The 20,810-nt window shown below is 38.6% G+C and overlaps 1 protein-coding gene across 3 annotated transcripts in view; it reads right to left on the bottom strand.

Annotated features, from left to right (window-relative positions):
- Positions 1-20,810, bottom strand: part of kiaa0825 (KIAA0825 ortholog) — a 324,821-nt gene that overhangs the window by 258,354 nt on the left and 45,657 nt on the right. For 2 of the 3 annotated variants that reach the window (XM_073066385.1, XM_073066395.1), the window contains exons 6-12: positions 19,242-19,333; positions 17,210-17,428; positions 14,247-14,512; positions 13,672-13,822; positions 11,853-12,043; positions 6,533-6,715; positions 4,961-5,077 (exon numbers count right to left, since the gene is read on the bottom strand). In XM_073066385.1, coding sequence (XP_072922486.1) covers positions 4,961-5,077; positions 6,533-6,715; positions 11,853-12,043; positions 13,672-13,822; positions 14,247-14,512; positions 17,210-17,428; positions 19,242-19,333 — 1,219 coding nt within the window. The remainder of the gene's footprint in view (positions 1-4,960; positions 5,078-6,532; positions 6,716-11,852; positions 12,044-13,671; positions 13,823-14,246; positions 14,513-17,209; positions 17,429-19,241; positions 19,334-20,810) is intronic. The other variant, XM_073066405.1, reaches the window with a different exon arrangement.

Here is a 20,810-nt window from a genome sequence, read left to right as displayed (position 1 = left end):
GCTTTCATTGGGGCAGGGCCTTTCACATGCTCCATTAAAACTGTTCCTATCGTTGACCGACTGTAGCCTAACGGTTTTCCAATGACTGATGGCATTTCACCTCTTTCCGATCGCTTTATTAGTTCCACTTTATTTTTAATCGTGATGATGATTATTTTCATGAACAGAAACACAGCGGATTCAGAGCTGCGCCAGGTCCTAAAATCCACTGCACTGAGACAGGTTAAATAAAGTCTGGGGTTCCGCTGGGTCCTAAAGACCACCGCACTGAGACAGGTTAAATAAGGGACTTGAGCATCCGCAAATTTTGGTATCTGCGGGGGGGGGGGGGGGGGGGTTCCAGAACCAATCCCCCGTGGTTAAGGAGCGTGTACTCACCATTCTTGGTGTGAAAAAGGAACCTTTAAGGTCCCTTTTAAATCTTGCCCCTTCCATCCGGAAATCTACACCCCCTAGTTTGGACTTCTCTACCCTGTGGAAAAGATGGCTACCATCTACCTTATCTTTGCCTCTTAAATTTTAAACACTCACATAAAGTCACCCTTCATTCTCTTGAGTTCCAAACAATAAAAACCACTATGGCCAACTTCTTCCTATAACCTAGTCCCTCTATTCATGGCAACATCCTTGTAATTTTTTTTTTCTGTACTCTTTCCAGTTCAACCATGTCTTTCTAATAACAGGGTAATCAAAACTGTATACAGTACTCCAAGTGTGGCCTCACAAATAACGTGTACAACTATAAATTATAATGTTCTAACTCCTATACTTAACGCCCTGACCGATGAAGGCCAGTGTGTTAAAACACATTTTACACCACACTGTCTACCTATGACAGCATTTTCAACAAACTATGCAGCTGTACTCCTTGGCCCCTCTATTCCAATGTGCCCCCCCCCCACCATTCATAGTACAAAACCTAATCTATTAATTTTCTGAAATGCATCACCTCATAATTAGCTGTATTGAAATCCAATTGCCACTCCTCGGCTCACTTATCACTTACATGAATAACAAATAACAAAAGTTCTCCATTCTGAGAAACAACCTTCAACCACCACCCTCAGCCTCCTACCTCCAAGCCAATTTTAAATCCACCTAACCAGCACTCACTGGATTCCATGATACCTAACCTTGCAGACCAGCCTTATCAAAAGCCTTGCTTAAGTCCAAATGGACTCCACTGCTCTTCCCTCATTTACCCTTTTGGTTACTGCTTCAAAGAACCATACAGATTCATCAAACACAGCGTCCAACAGATAGTCATTCTGATTCCTCCTAATCAGACTCTGTCGGTCTAAATGTTGGAAGATCACGTCCCTCAGAATTCCCTCCAGTAACTTCCCCGCCACTGCTGCCATGTTGTGGAGAAGTGACAGTTGCTTTGATCAAAAATTGGTCTATTCAAACATATTCTTTGTTTTAAAGTTATGTTCATGAAGTCACTTTTCATGTACAGAAATGCTGTATAATATGAATGAGTTACATGGTTGAATAGCTTGAAGATCCTGAGGTCTCAGAAGATATTTCAGCTAGAATCGGAGCCAGATCAAAGAAGCACATCCATCAAACCTCAATGGAGTAACACAACACACACAAAATGCTGGTGGAACACAGCAGGCCAGGCAGCATCTATAAGGAGAAGCACTGTTGATGTCTCGGCCTGAAACATCGACAGTGCTTCTCCTTATAGATGCTGCCTGGCCTGCTGTGTTCCACCAGCATTTTGTGTGTGTTGTTTGAATTTCCAGCATCTGCAGATTTCCTCATGTTTGCTCATGGAGTAACACACATGGTTTTCCTTTGGACTACTTCAAAATGTTTCCAGGTAAAATTACAGCAATCAAAAAACAAAGAGATTCAATTACAGATGATTAGGAACAAATATGATAAGTTGCACAATCTTAATCAACATCATAAAGCTCAGAAGCAAAGCTCACATGACAGATACATTTCAGACAAACTTCTCATAAAGTGCAACCATGAACATACTTGAGTAGATTTAGCTGTATATGCTGAAGAGTCAGCTTTGTAACTTCTTTGGACATCTGCTGTATATTAAGCTGCCTTGACTTAAATATGTGTTAGACAACACTATTGAGGTTTGAGTGAACGTGGTAAGCCACTGAGCAACTCTTTAAATAACCAAACAGAAAAATCATTAAAAGGTAGCACAGAGACTGAATTAGGAAGCATAAATTAAAGAAGTAAACTCTCTGTCAAATGAGATACAGAAAGGAAGTGGGCAAAAGAAAATTGGATTAAGATAGGGAAATAAAAGAAATGAAAATTAACAATAACTATTTTTGTTTGTTAATCCTGAACAATGATTGATTGGTTGTCCGTCATATTTGACAATGATAGTTAAAATGATTAAGGACCAAAGAAATAAGCATTAAAACTTGCAAAATTAGTTTTTACTACCAGATGATGCTAGGCAGAAATTACGATGAATTAAAGAATTCAAAATTTAATTTTTTTTCCAATTTAAAGTTACAGCGTGCAATAGGCCCTTCTGGCCCTTTGAGCCGTGCCACCAACAATCCACCGATTTAACCCTAGTCTAATCATGGGACAATTTACAATGACTAATTAACCTACTAACCGGTACTTCTTAGGACTTGGTAGGAAACCCACACATTCTACAGGGAGAATATACAAACTTCTTACAGACAACAGTTGAAATGAACTCCAAACTTTAACACCCCAAACTGTAATGATATCATGCTAGCTGTCATGTTACCAAGGCCCCCATTTAATACTTCCAATTTAAGCTGGAACACAGAAGCCACAATATTTTATGGCAAATTTTGATTGTTTCAGTTACTTAAGTACAGGAACTTCACCATGTTTAGTACATGTAAATGGGAGCTTGATAGCAAGATGTTGTTCTTGCACAGCTTATAACAGTGGAGGTGGGGAAGAAAGGGAAAATTAACCTTAGACTGCAACTTCCAGTTTTGTGTCATGCATAATTAAGATCACTGATCCAACTTAATAATTTTATGCTTATATAATGGTAGGTGCAGCTGAGTTTTGTTTTCAGCAAAATCCTTTCAATGTATACCATTTTTTTAAATTAACCATACCCCTATGGCATTTCTGCCTTTGTTTAGAACATCCAATGTCTATAAAAGAGGAGGTGTGATCAATAAGAAATGAAGGAAAATTGCCACAGGCAGCAAAAAATAACACTTATGGAAAAATGCCAAACGTGCATTAAGACATGAAATATGAAATATCCATTTTCCATAATCAATATAAAGTACAGAATACATAAGATAGTTTTATATGGTCTGAATAATAAAAATGTTTAGAAAGTGTACTTGTAAGAAAATCACATTCCTTTTGCAAAGAAGTTGAGTTACAGGAACCAATGGAAATTTAAAAGCAGATAGGAACAGTAAAGGAACAGATGTGATTGCCTGTCCATAGCAATGACAGACATTCACAATAAAACTGCTGAACTGAGGGCAAAATAGTTAACACTTCATGGACTTTTAGAAGATAGGACTTGTGAGATTGGATAATAAACATAGATGCTGCCCCATTCTACTGAATGTGCATGGGGGCTCATGTGCCATACAGAATGCCTAAATGTTAGTTCAAATTTGCAAAAGCCATTTTGGTAAATGGCTGTTATTGCCAAATCAAAGCATTGACTGCATACTCCTATTCAAATATATTCACTGGTTATCTTGGAAATGTTCTTTCTTTTGGGTGGTTCATTGGGATTGAAGATAACTTGCTTTCCCCTCCAGTTTTGTGGATTTTAAGATGACTTATAGTCAAACTTGGGATGTATGGGGTGTCCAGGAAGGGATAGCAGTTCTGGTGAAGGGGGCTGTCGTGTCCATTCCAGAGCAGCTCACTCACCTTTTGTCCCCACTGGACACTGAGTTCTCACCTGTGGCTCCAAGTAGCTGTTTGCATGCAACAGTGGCCACACAGCTTACACAGGTGGGCTAAACCAGGTGAGGGTGGCTGGCGGCCTCATACTCCTGTGAGATAGGAACATGCCAGTCCTAGCATGCAAAGTCAGCTCTGGTGGACTGGGCCAATGAGATCAAATGGCCAGGAAGGCAGATCTAAATGCTTCATTGAGAGCAAAGAGCATGATATGGCACAGAAGATGTCATGGTCATCCAGTTTGTGACATTTGTTTATAATGCTGGACCTGGATTTATGAGGTCAAGAGAGCGGAACTGCCTCAGCGCAAAGGCTTTTCCACTTTAAAAACTCTCTCGCCCAGGTTTCCTGTTATCATCGGATACGATAGATGACCACCACCACAATAGGCAACCACAGATGGGGCTGAGGCAGCTCATGGGGTGCACAAGGAGACAGTTTATAGGATGATGCACTCTTCATGCATGGTGTCTGTGTGCACTTGAAGCATGGCCTCAAAGTACTCAACATCATCCTGAATTCTCTTATCCACGTGGAGCACTCTCGGTCCAGAGGTTCCCAGTAAGCAATGAAGATAATGCATTTCTTCAAGGTTCCCTTCTTCAAACTCCAGGGAAAAGAGAAGCTCCTTGATCTCTTCTTCAAAGATATTTGTATCTTTTTTCTATGCACCTGGTAATCTGCTCCCAAAACAGAGCTTGGAACAGCATGTCTGTTTTGGGAATCAAGCATCTGAAAAAGATGGTCTGTCTATCACAGCTGATTAGTACTTCAATCGTGAGAGTGTTGGCTTGGAAGGGGACAAGAACACTGGTTTACGTATCTTTCCAGGGAACTTGGACTATCTTTTTCACGCCGTTTACTTATCTGCTATGGGTAGTTCAGGTTTCAGGTTGCTTGATGGACAATAAATTTTGTATTAAATTGGAGTTCATTGTTTTTATACATCCCTTACACCAATCTTATATGAATGATGACAACAAAGTTTGATGTTCAAGTAAAAATAACAATTAAAAATCCATAACTTCAAGAATGCAGACACCATTTTTACCTGGGTGATTCATATGAAAAAGAGGGTTGAATCCAATGTAACCATTCGAGTAAGCCACTATTCACTGGCTTTAACTGTGGTTCAGAACTGTATTCACAGAATCCATCACAAAATACTCTGACAAAATTAAAATGGAGAAAAGAATTAACAAATTAATTGTAAACAATATAAATGAAATGTAATATATTAATCTAATAAGTCAAAGCAAACTTGATTATGAAAATGAACTCAAATTCAGAGCAGAATGTCAAAACCCTTAAATGGCTGCTGAAGGGAGCAAGATTATTTTTAGGTCAGAAATAGAAACTTAGAATTCTTCTATTATTTTCAGAGAGGATGCAGTAACACCAACATTAGGGACAGATTTTGAGATCTAATTTGTCTACCCAAAAGTGCTGAAGCAGTGCCTCAAGAAATTCCACAATCTCATTAGATACAGTATGTCAGGATAGGAGCTCTATCACTTGGATAGAGTTTCATACAAGAAATGTAAAAAAGCCCAAGCCCTGAGTAGGCAAGTATTATTATTTTTTTCCCATGTTCAAGACTCTAATTCAAACTGAGATACGGGAGAAACAAAGTTCACTCATTAAACTTGTCATTATACCATAACTGTTCATGTACCCTCATGATGCTAAAAAGGAACATGTTTATTTTTCTTGCAACCCAATGATATAAATAATAAAAATTCCGAGTTTTGCTTCATTTGAGCTATTCTCAAATTTATTGCTCATTGTGTTGCCTTTATGGCATTTGTTTAGTTTATAATATTTTCGCTTAGTAATTCGTTTGTTAGCATTTTTTAGTTAAAGTTAGGATTGTTTAAAGTAAATTCGTTGTCTGTGATATATCGCGGCATGTGATGACGTCACATCCGGTTTCGCCGCGTCTTGTGGGAAAATACCGGTTTGGAGAAACGGGAAAGAGGGGGCTCACATGTGCAAGATCAGCACAAGAAAAGTTGTCTTTCTACGCATTAGAAACATAGTGATGCAATGCCGTAAGTTCATGAGATAATCGATATGTTGAATTAAAATGTTAACGCTGATTCTGTTAAAAGTAATGACGGTTGATAAGATTTATGTTTTCGTTAGTTAAAGAGTTGCGGATAGTTTGTGTTGAAGTGTATTTAAAGCAGTCAATGGTGTAGGTAGATTCTGACTGTATGCTGCATTTTAATGTAATGTAGTTGTTGTAGTTTACTTTACAAGTATTTACGATGTAAATGTGATATCAAGAAGGAAACAAGTACTGTACAAATCTTGTATTGTTTTATCAACAGTTTTCACCATACGTTAATGTGGAAGAGTGAACAGTACATGGTTAATCTTACTGCGATCCTGTTTTCATTGACTATGGTTTACCTCGGTGTTTAGTTCAGCGTTCTCTTACACCTGAGCGAGAACACTGCACTCATAATTAGACCCTATTCAACATTGCAATTTAATTTCCAAACTCCAAGTACCTATGAGAAATTCCACAAGTATTCTAATATATCCTAATTAAATTGTTCATTTTACAAATAATCAAAAAAATCTGTAAATATTAATAAATGGATTTGAATTTACTTACTCATAAAGCTTGTCAAGTGGTGATGTCAAAACAGCTAGAACAGCCAGAAGGGCATTGCAATGGTTATGAATATTCAGAATCCAGTGAGGCACATTCTCCAAAGGTTGAAACAATTCCTTGGCTGAATGGCAGACTGACCATAAAAGGTTCTCAGTACAAAGAAGTATGGCTGTAATGTCAATTCTGTGGAGGAATGTATACTAATTAAGTAAACTGCATGCAAAAGTATTTCCATATTCACATAACACACACAAAATGCTGGTGGAACACAGCAGGCCAGGCAGCATCTATAGGGAGAAGCACTGTCGATGTTTCGGGCCGAAACCCTTTGTCAGGACTAACTGAAAGGAAAGATACTAAGAGATTTGAAAGTAGGAGGGGGAAGGGGGAAATGCAAAATGATAGGAGAAGACTGGAGGGGGTGGGATGAAGCTAAGAGCTGGAAAGGTGATTGGCAAAAGTGATACAGAGCTGGAGAAAGGAAAGGATCATGGGACGGCCCCTGACATATTTAGTTGTTTGTTTCTTTCTCTCTGCCCATCACTCTGCCTGTTCTCCATCTCCCTTTGGTGCTCCCCTCCCCCTTTCTTTCTCCCTAGGCTTCCCGTCCCATGATCCTTTCCCTTCTCCAGCTCTATATCACTTTTGCCAATCACCTTTCCAGCTCTTAACTTCATCCCACCTCCTCCAGTCTTCTCCTATCATTTTGCATTTCCCCCCTCCCCCTCCTACTTTCAAATCTCTTACTATCTTTCCTTTCAGTTAGTCCTGACGAAGGGTCTTGGCCCGAAACGTCGACAGTGCTTCTCCCTATAGATGTTGCCTGGCCTGCTGTGCTCCACCAGCATTTTGTGTGTGTTGTTTGAAATTCCAGCACCTTCAGATTTCCTCATGTTTGCTCCATATTCACGTATTGCATTATGGTAATGCTATAAAACGTTAAGGATTCATGGGTAGACTCTCTCTTCGTGGAGATGATGATTGCCCAATCCCTCATGGAGAAAATTTTATTTGTCATTTATCAACCCATAACTGGATGTTTTTTGGGTCTTGATACATATAGACATGGAATATTTCACTTACTGATCAGTTCCAAAGGGAAAGTGGGTGCAGTTACTGCTACAAGAGAGAAGATGCTCAAAAACCTGAAAGACCTAAAGGTACATAAGTCACCCAGACCAGATGAACTGCATCCTAGCGTTCTGAAAGAGATAGTGTTAGAGATTGTGGGGGCATTAGGAAAGATCTTTGAGAAATCATTGGACTCCGGCATGGTGCCAGAGGACTGGAAAATTACAAATGTCACTCCACTCTTTAAGAAAGGAAGAAGAAAGCAGAAAAGAAATTTAGACCAGTTAGGCTGACCCCAGTGGTCGGGAAGATGTTGGTGTCAATTGCTAAGGACCAGGTGTTGGAGCACTTGGTGACACCTTGCTGATTCACTTGGCAACTGGTTGAACTGTTATTCTGCACTTCCCCCCCAGGTCTGGTTTCAAGAGGTCTATGCAAGATCGCAGATTTCTGCTCACAAACAGCATTGCAGGTGTTTGATTTGATATTGCAAGAACAGTTACGATACACAAAAAGGAAATTATCCACCTTGTGCTGTAGAGAAATGTCCTCCTTGTCCATTGCTTTAATGGACTTCTTGAAATTTCAGAAAACCATTTTAGCTAACCCATTCATTACAGGAGATAATTTGAAATGTCTGATGCCATGCTTCTTCATGAATAGTCTTAATTCTTCAGACGTGAATTCTGGTCCAATGTCACTCATAATTTGTTCTGGTAGGTAACTTCTGGCAAAGATTGTCCTCAGAAAGGTAACAATCTTTTCTGAGGTGGTTGACTTCATTGGTAAAACCTCTAACCACTTCAAATGAGTATCCATAGCAATCAGAAACATGGCGACCATGAATGGGTCGAAGACAATATGTACTCTTTGCCATGGTGATGACGGCCATTCCCAGAGGTGTATGTGTGCTTGTGGGGATGGATTTTGAACTTTTTGGCATCTTGAACAGCTTTGGTCAAGTCTTCAATCTGTCTATCTATTCCCAGCCACCACACATAGCTCCAGATGAGACTCTTCATCTTGATTGTACCCAGGTGTCCCTCATGCAGATTCTCTATCACTTTCTCATTGGCATTAAGCAGCTGTGACAGTCTCTGGTTAGTGCTACCATTTTGGCTACAGTCGCCTGTTGATAACAATTTCAGAGCTTGGATTGTGTGCCAGTCTAGTTGGATTTTTCTCAACTGTTCATGTCCGAAAAGTGCTGGCCTTCCACTTTTCAACACATATATGTCTAACTGCTGGGTTTGCCCTCCATATGCCACAGTCATTTTTAGTATGCTTTTGGGAAAAACTTTGTCACTTGTGTAGGCCTTTGGCATTATAGAGGTCTTCACTAATGTTAGCTTAGAAAAAAGGGTGTTGTAGTCAGCCTCTGAAATTATAGACAAAAGTGACCCTGTACTCTGCTCTGTTTTCAGCTTGGCACCAGACACATCTATTGTAATCTGTATGATTTTGCGATCTGCTTCAATGATACTACATGGTTCTAGGCATGACAGCTCACCTTTGTCAGACTTTGTGTTGTCTGATTCTGTTTCACATTTGGTTTCTTTATGCACTTGCTTAGTTCTGTGTTTGAAACTTTTTACTCGGTATGGTTTTTCTCTTTGGTTATGCTTTTTGTCTGCCTTGCACACTCCCACTATGCGACCTTAGCATAACACTTCCTGCAAACTTTTTCTTTGAACCAACAGCCATTTGTATCTTGGGAAGATTTGCCATGTCGATAACATTTTTGGCTTTTTGCACCATTCAGAGACATTTTATGCATTTCATATTCTAGACTCTTTTTCTGTAGTTCTGCTGCATCCTTTGCTGCAGATCCTAACAATATTGCGATGGTCAATGCCCATCCAGAGATTAGGTCGCTTTCTGACAGAAGCCTCTTTTGAGTGCTTTGGCTATGCATGCTACTTACAAGCCTGTCCCTTAGTGCATCAGAAAGTCCATCTCTAAGCTCACAGTATTGGGAAGTTTGCGCAGTTCTGCAATATATTCTGAAATGTTTTCATCCTTTGATTAGTTCTTTTTGTGAAATCAAAATCTCTCAGCTATTACAAGCAGTTTGTGGTTCAAGTGATTTTATAAAATTGTAACAATTTTATTGAACATCTTGCTTGCTGGCTTTTAAGGAGCTAGGATGCGTAAGAGCCTGTCCATTTTAACAGCCATTAAGCTAAGAAGTGTAGTGGCTTTCTTTTCACCCTCCATATTGTTTGTATTACAATACAGTTCAATTCTCTTGATATACGTGTCCCAGTCTTCATTAGCCCTATTAAATTCATCAACACCATCACACTGAACACGGGGGCCCCCCAGGGCTGTGTGCTCAGTCCACTGCTGTTCACTCTGCTGACCCACGACTGTGCTGCAACACACAGCTCGAACCACATCATCAAGTTCACCAATAACACGACTGTGGTGGGTCTCATCAGCAAGAACGACGAGTCAGCATATAGAGAGGAGGTGCAGCAGCTAACAGACTGTTGCAGAGCCAACAACCTGTCTTTGAATGTGAACAGAACAAAAGAGATGGTTGTTGACTTCAGGAGGGCATGGAGCGGCCACTCTCCGCTGAACATCGATGGTTCCTCAGTAGAGATCGTTAAGGGTGCCAAATTTCTTTGTGTTCACCTGGTGGACAATCTCACCTGGTCCCTCAACATCAGCTCCATAGCAAAGAAAGCCCAGCAGCATCTCTACTTTCTGCGAAGGCTGGGGAAAGTCCATCTCCCACCCCCCCATCCTCATCACATTCTATAGGGGTTGTATTGAGAGCATCCTGAGCAGCTGCATCACTGCCTGGTTTGGAAATTGCACCTCGGATCTCAAGACCCTGCAGCGGCTAGTGAGGTCAGTTGAGAAAGTCATCGGGGTATCTATTCCTGCCATTACAGACATTTACATTACACACTGCATCCGCAAACCAAACAGCATTATGAAGGACCCCACACACCCCTCATACAAACTCTTCTCCCTCCTGCCACCTGGGAAAAGGCACTGAAGCATTTGGGCTCTCATGACCAGACTATGTAACAGTTTCTTCCCCCAAGCCATCAGACTCCTCAATACCCAGAGTCTGGACTGACACCAACTTACTGCCCTCTACTTTGCCTATTGTCTTGTTTATTATTTATTGTAATGCCTGCAGTGTTTTGTACACTTTATGCAGTCCTGGGTAGGTCTGTAGTCAAGCATAGTTTTTTCTGTGCTGTTTTTATGTAGTTCAGTGTAGTTTTTGTACTGTTTCATGTAGCGCCATGGTGGTGAAAAACGTTGTCTTGTTTTTACTGTGTACTGTACCAGCAGTTATGGTCGAAATGACAATAAAAAGTGACTTGACTTGACTTGATTTGAACTTTCCCGACTAAAGACATTGTCATGAAAAGACAATGGTGGTGGTGTCTGAAAAGAGGATGCTGTCCAAGTTGCATGCCATCTTGGACAATGACTCCCATCCACTCCATGATGTACTGGTTAGGCACAGGAGTACATTCAGTCAGAGACTCATTCCACCGAGATGTAACACTGAGTGTCATAGGAAGTCATTCCTGCCTGTGGCCATCAAACTTTACAACTCGTCCCTCGGAGTGTCAGACACCCTGAGCCAATAGGCTGGTCCTGGACTTATTTCCACTTGGCATGATTAACTTATTATTATTTAATAATTTATGGTTTTACATTGCTATATTTCTACACTATTCTTGGTTGGTGCGGCTGTAACGAAACCCAATTTCCCTCGGGATCAATAAAGTATGTCTGTCTGTCTGTCTGCCGGTCATGTTACTTTCACTTTAACTTTGCTAGTTGTGCATTTTTCACTGTGGACTATGCAGTTACTGACACGTCCCTTTGTTAGTGGCTGTGACAGCCTTTTCCATACTGTTTAACTCTTTCCTCTCGCTGCCTCATCCTGTAACTATTGATGTAGTTAGTGTTATTCTCTGACATTCAGGTTTATACTCGTTGCCAGTTTGGTGTGTCTGTGAACTACATATCAATTAAATAAAAGTACACACGCAGGATGTGGCTTTAAATGGTATATCCACATTGTAGCGAGAGAGAGAGCAGACTAATATGCATGTATAGACAGCAGATCAATATAAGTTATCAGTCCATACATAGTACTAAAGGAAGTCATTGCTCTAAAAGAAATAGATCCATACATTACAGAATGTATGAGTGAAAAGTATATGATAAGCTTACTTCATTCAGATAGATTTTTATAACAATTAAAACTTACCTTATCAATGCCATTCTCTTATATGTAGGATGACACTGAGAGTATCTGGATGCCAGAATAGCTAAGGTTTCACTTAACACCTCAGCGAGGAGCTGCTGAGCTACCTTAGAGGGAACCACAGTCCAGAGATCATAACGGAGAGCACAGCAGTGGTAATGCCACATTTGAACAGAAAAAGAACATCTCTCCCCCTGTCAAATTAATCAGTGAGCAACAGTGAGTAAGCTAAGGATTTACAGAAACTTATTCTATTTCCAATGTCTCTATAATGGGTTCAATGTGAAAAAGAAAAAAAATGAAGCATGCTACATTTGACTAGAAGACTGGAAAAAAAACACAAGTATATTTAATAAAAATGAGGCATTTTTTAACCTTAATAACTGAAATAAAATTTGGTCTAATGTTCATACATATGCTAAATTTGTATTTTAGTTACCCAAATTAATTGCTACAGAGGATAAATGAATTTAAGCTGACCAAAATTGTTCTTAAATATGTAAGCAAGAATGAATGAAGTATTATAAAAAACATCGTCAACAACCTTAAATCAACAACAGGAAAATAATTTTAAGATATACAGTATTTGAAGGATACAATTTTCATTCTGTGAATATCATAAACAGCTGTAAAATAAATCACCAGATAATCTGCTTTTCATTTGTATATTCCAGTAAGCAATACTATCAGAAAACTGAAAAAAAAATCAAATAGTATGGGAAATCTTTTATTTCTTGAATAAAATATCTAAAAGATGGGATCTCCAACAATATAACACCCCATTAGAATTATCCTTAAGTATCAGCCTTGGTTTGGTTCAACTTCAGCAATCTATAATTGCTTACCAACCTGAAATATACTTAGGAAAAATAATTAAACTAGAACTAAAAAAAATAATCTTGAACTACCACTGGAGTTTTCAGCTGAGGTATGGGAAGCAGATAAATCATATCCACCCATGTAACTATGATCATTCAAGTTAATCTAGTCCCTTAAATTTGTTGAGACTATCATTAACAATGATACCAAGGAATTGTGAAATTTTCCTAAAAATAACTTTCAAAACTTGACATCATTTCATTTGAGAACAGGTGTTCCAATTGAAAGAAATTAGGGAGTAGAGAAACTCCTATTTAATAGGCAAAGAGCTGTGAAATTCAAAACTTAAGTTATATTGTCGTCTCTAAAAATCTCATAAAATATTGTAATTCTAATTAAAAAGCCACACAAATTAGAGCACAAAAATATAGTTAAATGCTTCCTGAACAGTTCTCCAGAGAACACATTCGTGTAACACAAATCAGAGTCGTAATTACAGTTTAGGCATAAAATATTCCAAATAATTAGTGTGTTCAATTTAACCTAATGAAATGAAGTATAGTTAATTCTATTAAACCAAAAAGAGCTATGAATCAAATTGCTTCAAAAATGATTTAATACCTTAATTCCTTTAACATTATTTAAAATTCTATTACCATAATTAAGATATAAGCATCCTACAGTATCTTGAAATTTATGTATGTTTATTAACAATTAGGCTGAGAACTGTTTCAGCACTGGAAAAACATGCAAAATGTGTATTGTGTAAATAGTAAATGAAAGGCTGAGACAGCTTAATATTTGGATCAAGAGGGAACCAATAATTATGAGTGTGAAATTGAGGCTATCAATCTAGTCATCTAAGTGGCCATTGGCCTATGCATACTCTTATTATTTTACATTTAACCAGGAATCATTATTCTAAAATTATTAAGCATAATTAGACTATAAAAATAGACTACTACTGCAGAAAATCAAAAAACTTCCAAATTAATTCTCTCACCTCATAAAAAGATTTGGAGTCTTCCCAGTGGTGGCTCTGTGCATCTTGCAAAATACTTGTGGCACAAATTCTAATGTTGTAGCTTGTTATTTGAAATTGAATAATTCTGATGAATTCCTGATACTGCTGAATTGGTATCAAGAATAAAGACCTACTCAGAAAAAAATCAAAACACATTTATTTAAGGTGTTGGCATAAGACTATCTGCACAATCCCCAATGCTTGATTATGATTTATCAATCATTCATTTCCTCTTTGCCTAAAGGTAATGTTCGTATTCTTTGCTGTGCAATACTATCATTTTCTTGACTGTACTTAGGTTGTCTTCTCATCAAAGTGTCAAAATAAAAGTAACACAATTTAAACATTGCTTCAATATTTGGCCACAGTGTCAATGATGTAAAAAGTAAATGACATAATAAAATGTAAATAACAGCATACCTATATGCAAAACTGATTATTCTTTTCTTATAATACAGATACAATTAGAAGACATTAGTAGCGATGAAACTGATTCATTTAATTGCATTTTAAAAAAAATTGTAACTCTTTTGCTTTGAGAATGAAGAATTTACCTTTGGCTCGTTTCTTTCAGCACGTTTTCGTATTTGGTTAAGAAATTGTGAACAAGTATTGCTGTGGAGAGGATAATATACATATTTTGTACTGGAACTTTATAAGGGACATCTTTGCTTCTCTCTTCAAGTCGAAACAAGACATCAGCAGCTACTTTGGAACAGCTATCCACGAAGTTTTCCCTACTGTCTCGAAGAAAGTTTTCACTACTTGCCAGAGCCAATGGAAGTAACATGTCAATTTCTATCATGATGTCAGAACAAAACTAGGGAAGAATAAATGTAATTATTAAGAAAGTTGCACTGCACAATACAGTGAGAGAACTGTAATAAATAAAGTACACTGAATTGCAATAAAAATACATTATTAAATATGCTTATTGTTTTGTAAAAGATTAGTTATGATGGCTTAATTTAAACATACTCATATTGAAATATGATTTTTAGAATTATTAAATAACAATTATTCATATTTAACAATCTCACCAGAATTTTTATCGGAGCTGAGAATGTAAAAAATAATCTATCCATACAACTATAATGATTTGGAGACATGACTGGACTGAATTTACCAATCTTATGTTCAGCATTGGCCAATGCCACAACTTCTGTGGATTCTTTTATGAGGACAAAATTTAGCTAGAGATTTCTTTCTTCATTCTACTGGACGTGCATAGATGTGCCAATGTCATTTAATGCATGGATTCAACTCTGTTACAGTTTACTCTTCTAACCCACCAACAGCCACAACAAACTGATATGGACAAACTGTTTTTTGATAAGGGTAAAGAGAGAACATGCAGAGAAACATAAAATCAGGCTACAGTTGTTATTAATAATTAAATGACTGAGGAGATGCATCCCAAAGACAAAGGCAAACAGTTGCAGACCCATTCATGCCCATGGACCAATTTTATACATCACTCTCTCACTCTTTAATAAGGCTAACTGCTGTTGAAGGCAATAAAAGAGAAATTGCCTGACTTCCTAAAGCAATAAAGTCAGGTCTGGAAGTCCACAATTGTCCAACACTATAATTAAATCTACTTAATTAACCACTCTCCCTTCTGAAGTGTGTCTAAATACCCTCAGGATAATAAGACTGAATAGAAACCAAAGTTCTGGATTAATAGTCAAAGATGTATCAACCGTAAGGCTCTATCTGGAATATAGCTACATATTTTCTTGTTCTGAAATACAAGTTCATTGAGGAACAATGGCTATTTCAAGGGCAGAACATATTTGTACTCAACTAACATAGCAGAACATTGATTGTACTCTAGGAATAGTTTGTCAATGTTGAGTAACTAATACTCAACATGCCTAAATCAATATGACTTCGGATAAGATGGCGGCATGAGTAGATGCAGTGGCCTCTTGACGGCCAAACAAAGGTGGTTTTTCCTTTGTTAAATGTGTTTTTTATTGAAAATCTATACTGGACTCCAATAATGATGAGTACAGCAGGTCTACCACATCAGTGTTTGGAGTAGCTGGCCGGGTGGCATAGGAGTTGGCAGGCAGTTCAGAGAAGGAGAGGCCAGCCGTTGGACTGCCAGGCCACAGGGCCGCGACAGGAAAGTCTGGCTGAGGAAGGAGTTGGATTGGGTTCGGAGGAGCTGACCTGGGTGCAGGCCGTGCTGCTGATTGCTACTCGAAGGCGGTATGCAGAGAAACTGCGAGTAACTATCTTGGATTTTTTTTGTGATTGCAAGTCCCTTTTGGGACACTGATTGCCACAGGCCTGTTTTCTTTTTTTTTGGTGGTGGCATTGGAGGCGAGGCAGCAGTGTCACCTATGTTGTATCAAGGACTAGGCCTCAAAACATGGGCTTGCCTGCTGTTGCGCAGTCCAGGTGAGGAGGAGATTCTGGAGGTGGTGTATCGTGGCGTCCGTGCTAGATTAGTGGGGGGGGGGGGGTAACCTGTCCTATTGGTGCTGTCCTCCAGTGTTGGATCAGTGGAATTATAAGCTGGACTGCTTGGAACTTTCAATTTGCAGGATTCACAAGCAAGAGAAAAACTGCAGATGCTGGAAATCCAAGCAACACACACAAAATGCTGGAGGAACACAGTAGGCCAGTCAGCATCTATGGAAAAGAGTAAACAGTCAACGTTTCGGCCGAAGACTCTTCATCAGGACAGGGACTTGTTGCTCAAGGTCTTGGACTAAAAATGTGTTTTCTTACATGACTGTTCATTTTTTTCTCTTTCATTGTTTTGAATGTGCATTTATGTTTTCACACCTTGGCCCCAAAGGAACAATGTTTCGTTCAGCTGTATCCACGAATGGTTTAATTATAACTAAAGTTGATTGATTTGATAACAGGCCAAGATGGTCATTTGATTCTTGGTAATGAAGATTGAGGCATATTTAATGAAAGTTCATTGTTCAGATAAAAGAGAAGTCAAAGGTCAGGGTCAGTCTATATAAACTCATATCTCCTGCGAGAGTAGTTAACCTTCTGCATCCTCAGGTATCAGGCATCTATATTATTTTGTCCCACCAATAGCATTGTGGAAACACATGCCGCAGAGCATTCTTCTAATCTGGCTCAAAGTGTTGCCATTTACATGTAAATCTCGTGTCCTTTCCTAAATTAACCTTTGCTAACTGTAGTGGACTAAATCCATGAAAGAAATTAACAGGCCAGGTCATTTGATCTTTTATCAATTTTTATATTAGTTGAAGATATAGATTTATAGGACACAAGTGCCTTTTATGACTCCTCAAGCCTACAGTTCTTGGTTAATCCTATTCTCAAACTATACACTCCAGTTCTTGTCTCTCCAGACAGAATAAACAAACACTCAATAACTTTTCTATTAATCTCACAGAACTTGACATGTTCTGTTAGCTTTCCAAACTTTTGAATACTATAGCAAGACTGTCTAAGATAAGTTTCTATGACTCTCCTCCTTCCTTTCACTGAAAACACCAACATTTTGTTAAACTGGTATTACCTTTGCCACTTTTTTAGGTTGTTCTTTCTCCATCCATTCGTTACAAGTAGTTTCCACTGATTGTGTACACATTGCTAAGCTTTTACCTGAACTGTACAGGTTTGCTTCTTGCTGAAGGCAGTTTGAACATGCGTCTTCAATTACAGTCTTTACAGAGTGGGCTGCAGAATGTGCCAAACCCTTGAAAGCATTTCTCCAGGAACACTCAAGAGAAACACACTGCAATTTAAAGAAGAAATAATGCAATTCATAGAATTGCAAACATATTGGAATTCAAATTATGATTCCATTTAATCATCCCAAAATAACATTTTAACTTCTAGTACTGCAAGGTTTGTACAAAAATCTTACTTCTATTTATTGCAAGTAATATTTAACACCACTTATGAATTAACGCCAACATAAAAATAGGTTTACTTTAGGGCCTATCTTCAGAGTGTTATGAGTCAGCAGATGCACCTATACAAATTTATAACCAAAACCTTTCTACTATTTATTTTTTGTCTTTCATGACTTCTTTAAAAACAACAAGCTGAACCTTGTAAGACAAGAGAAGGGAGGAAAAGTACAATGGCAACTGGAAGCCAAAAACTTATTAGATCAAAATGAAGTTCTACTTCTCACAAACCCCTATTTGGGTAGATCCAAGAACATCAAAATATAAAAGACAGAAGCAAAAGTAGGCCATTTGCATGCTTGTGTTTCATCTCTCCTCACATGGAAAATTCATAATCACTGGGATTAATCTGGTTAACTACTGCACCTCCTCAATCAAAACTATGACAAAAAATATGTGGGAGGACTAGATCTATGCACAATATTGCAGGTGCATTCTTACCAGGGCTCTACATAATTGGAGCAGGACATCTTTACTCTTGCAAATTCACTTTCAAAGAAGATCACCATACCCTCTGTTGTTTGCATACTAACTTCTGGTAATTAGAGCATGGGGACACCCTGGTCCCTTTAATCAACAACATCTTTCAATCTCTCATCTCTTAAAAAAATACTCCACCTTTCTAATTTTTACCAGCAAACTGGATGACCTCAGCTTTCTCTACATGTTTCCACTTTCACATTCATCTACGTACCCGCCAAGTCTCTCCACTTTCTTCTGACCCACATTTCCACTTTGTGTTGTATGATCTGCAATCACGGGTATGTTACACATTATCTTCACAACAAATCACTGATACAAATTGTATACTTCTGGAGCTCTGCACCAATCCCCATGACATCTCCTTGGTTACATACACACAACTTGAAAATACTTTCACACCTTGTTATAATAACCACAAAGCCACATCCACAGTAGCACAGTGGTTAGCACAATGCTTTACAGTACAGGTGACTCAGGTTCAATTCCCACCCTTGCTTTTAAGGAGTTTGTACGTTCTCCCCATGAATGTGTGGGTTTCCTCTGCATGCACTCATACATCCAAGATGCACCGGTTGGGGGGGGGGCGGGGGAGGTTAATTGGTCATTGTAAATTGTCCCGTAATTAAGCTGGATTAAATCGAGGGATTGCTGGGCAGGGTGGCTCGAAGGGCTGGAAGGACCTGTACCACACTGTATCTTAATAAAATAAAATGAAACCCACTCTGTTTAATAATCTCTTTTGTGGCATTTTATCTGTTCTTCAAGTTATAACCTCTAAAAGGCAAAACAATTTGTCAGACACAGTTTTCCTTTCATAAGTCTATTGACTCTGCCCAAATGTTGAAACGTTGTTTCCCTGGCTACAAAAAGTCAAAGAGCTGTACATCATCATAATACTGAAGTCCAGAAAACTATGGGCAGCTTGCCATTGAGAGATATTTAGGCTCCATATAATCAAAGGATTTGAGGAGTTGAACAAATTTGTCACAATTTTAGTTTGAATGAAGGAGAAATCTTGGACAGAACTGCATGGTCTAACTCTGGTTCCTACTGTAGACCACTTAAAGTGAGAATATAAACAGTGCTGCTAGGGTTGTGAAATACAAATTTTAAAAATATAGTGTTGTCACCAAACAGTAGAGATTAGATTACCTCATTCACAAGCAGTAGCTGCTCATCTTGGGTGCTGGTTTTATTCATATCTGATGGTATATCAGAGTTTGTTGTGGCTTTCTTTAGTACTCCTAGCAAAGATAAAATTAGTTCAAAGTTCAAAGTAAATTTAGTAACAAAATGTATATATATGTCGCCATATAGAACCCCGAGATTCATTATATTACAGTAAATCCAAGAAACATAATAGAATCAATGAAAGACTACCCTCAACAGGATAGACAAACAACTGTTATGTGTCTGGCAACAATGAAAATATAGAACTGAGTCAGGTTTTATAAACAAACATAAACATTTATTAAACTCTGCTCAACAAAAATGAAAAGTAAACAAACGACTAACTTAACCGGAAGTTAACTGCTATATGACAACTTAGCAAACAGCCAAACTCTGGAATAGTTCTTAAAGTGGTAAATTCGAAAGTCCAAGTGATTTATACAGTCAGTAAGGAGAGACTTTACTGCAACAACTTCTCCAAAGAAAATGACGAATCTGCTGATCACAGTCGAGAGATGCCTTGTCCAATGGATTCACGATGAAGGAAATAAAAACTGCTTAAAGGAACTGACCTTTTCCTTGCGAATGAACACTGCACAAACCTTCCTGCTCTTACAGGGGTTATCTCAGATGCAGGTCACTATTTCTGAACCAAGATTCAATAAGGTTCATCCTGTATTAAACCGTGAATGACACCAACTTTACTCGATCCTTCGGGTTCCCGTACTTTAGTAAGGTCTTCACTCTCCAATACTTAAGACTTCAAAATTAAATCAAAGATACACCAAGCAAAACTGGCAGCGATTGGCGAAACTGCTGGCACAACGATTCTGTACTTTACAGTAGAAAGTAAAACTCCACTTTAAAACGAAACTGCGTCATGAGACAAATACGCAGCATAACAGAGTAACTGACGAATTAAACCACGAATCAACTGCGTAACAACAGGGGTTTCCCGTTATATACCCATTGAGAACATGTCATCACGTGACCTCACACTGGTGGGAAAATTACATCACTGCACCATCATAAGACCATTACATCATGCTCACAAGTTACTCAATTACATCATGGTCATAAGACAGTCACAAGATACCCACGGGGTATGTCACACAACGAATGTGCAAAAGACAACAAACTGTGCAAATACAGAAGAGAGAAAAAATAATAAATAAATAAGCAACAAATATAGAGAACAGGAGATGAAGAGTCCTTGAAAGTGAGTTGTGGGAACAGTTCTGTGATAGGGCAGATGAAGTTGAGTGAAGTTATTCCCTTTGGATCAAGAGGCTGATGGTTGAGGGATAATAACTGTCCCCAAACCTGGTGGTATGGGTTCTGAGGCTCCTGTACCTTCTTCCTGATAGCGGCAGTGAGAAGAGAACATGGCCTGGATTGTGGGGGTCCTTGATGATGGATGCTGCTGACCGTGATAGTGCTATGTGTTCAATAAGGGGGAGGGCTTTACCTATGACTGACTGGACCTTATCCACTACTTTTTGTAGGATTTTCCATTCAAAAGCATTGGTCTTTCCATATCAGGCTATGATA

The sequence above is a fragment of the Hemitrygon akajei genome, chromosome 2 (genome assembly GCF_048418815.1).
Source record: "Hemitrygon akajei chromosome 2, sHemAka1.3, whole genome shotgun sequence".
NCBI classification, from domain to species: domain Eukaryota; kingdom Metazoa; phylum Chordata; class Chondrichthyes; order Myliobatiformes; family Dasyatidae; genus Hemitrygon; species Hemitrygon akajei.
This window is presented reverse-complemented; position numbering and strand designations above follow the sequence as displayed.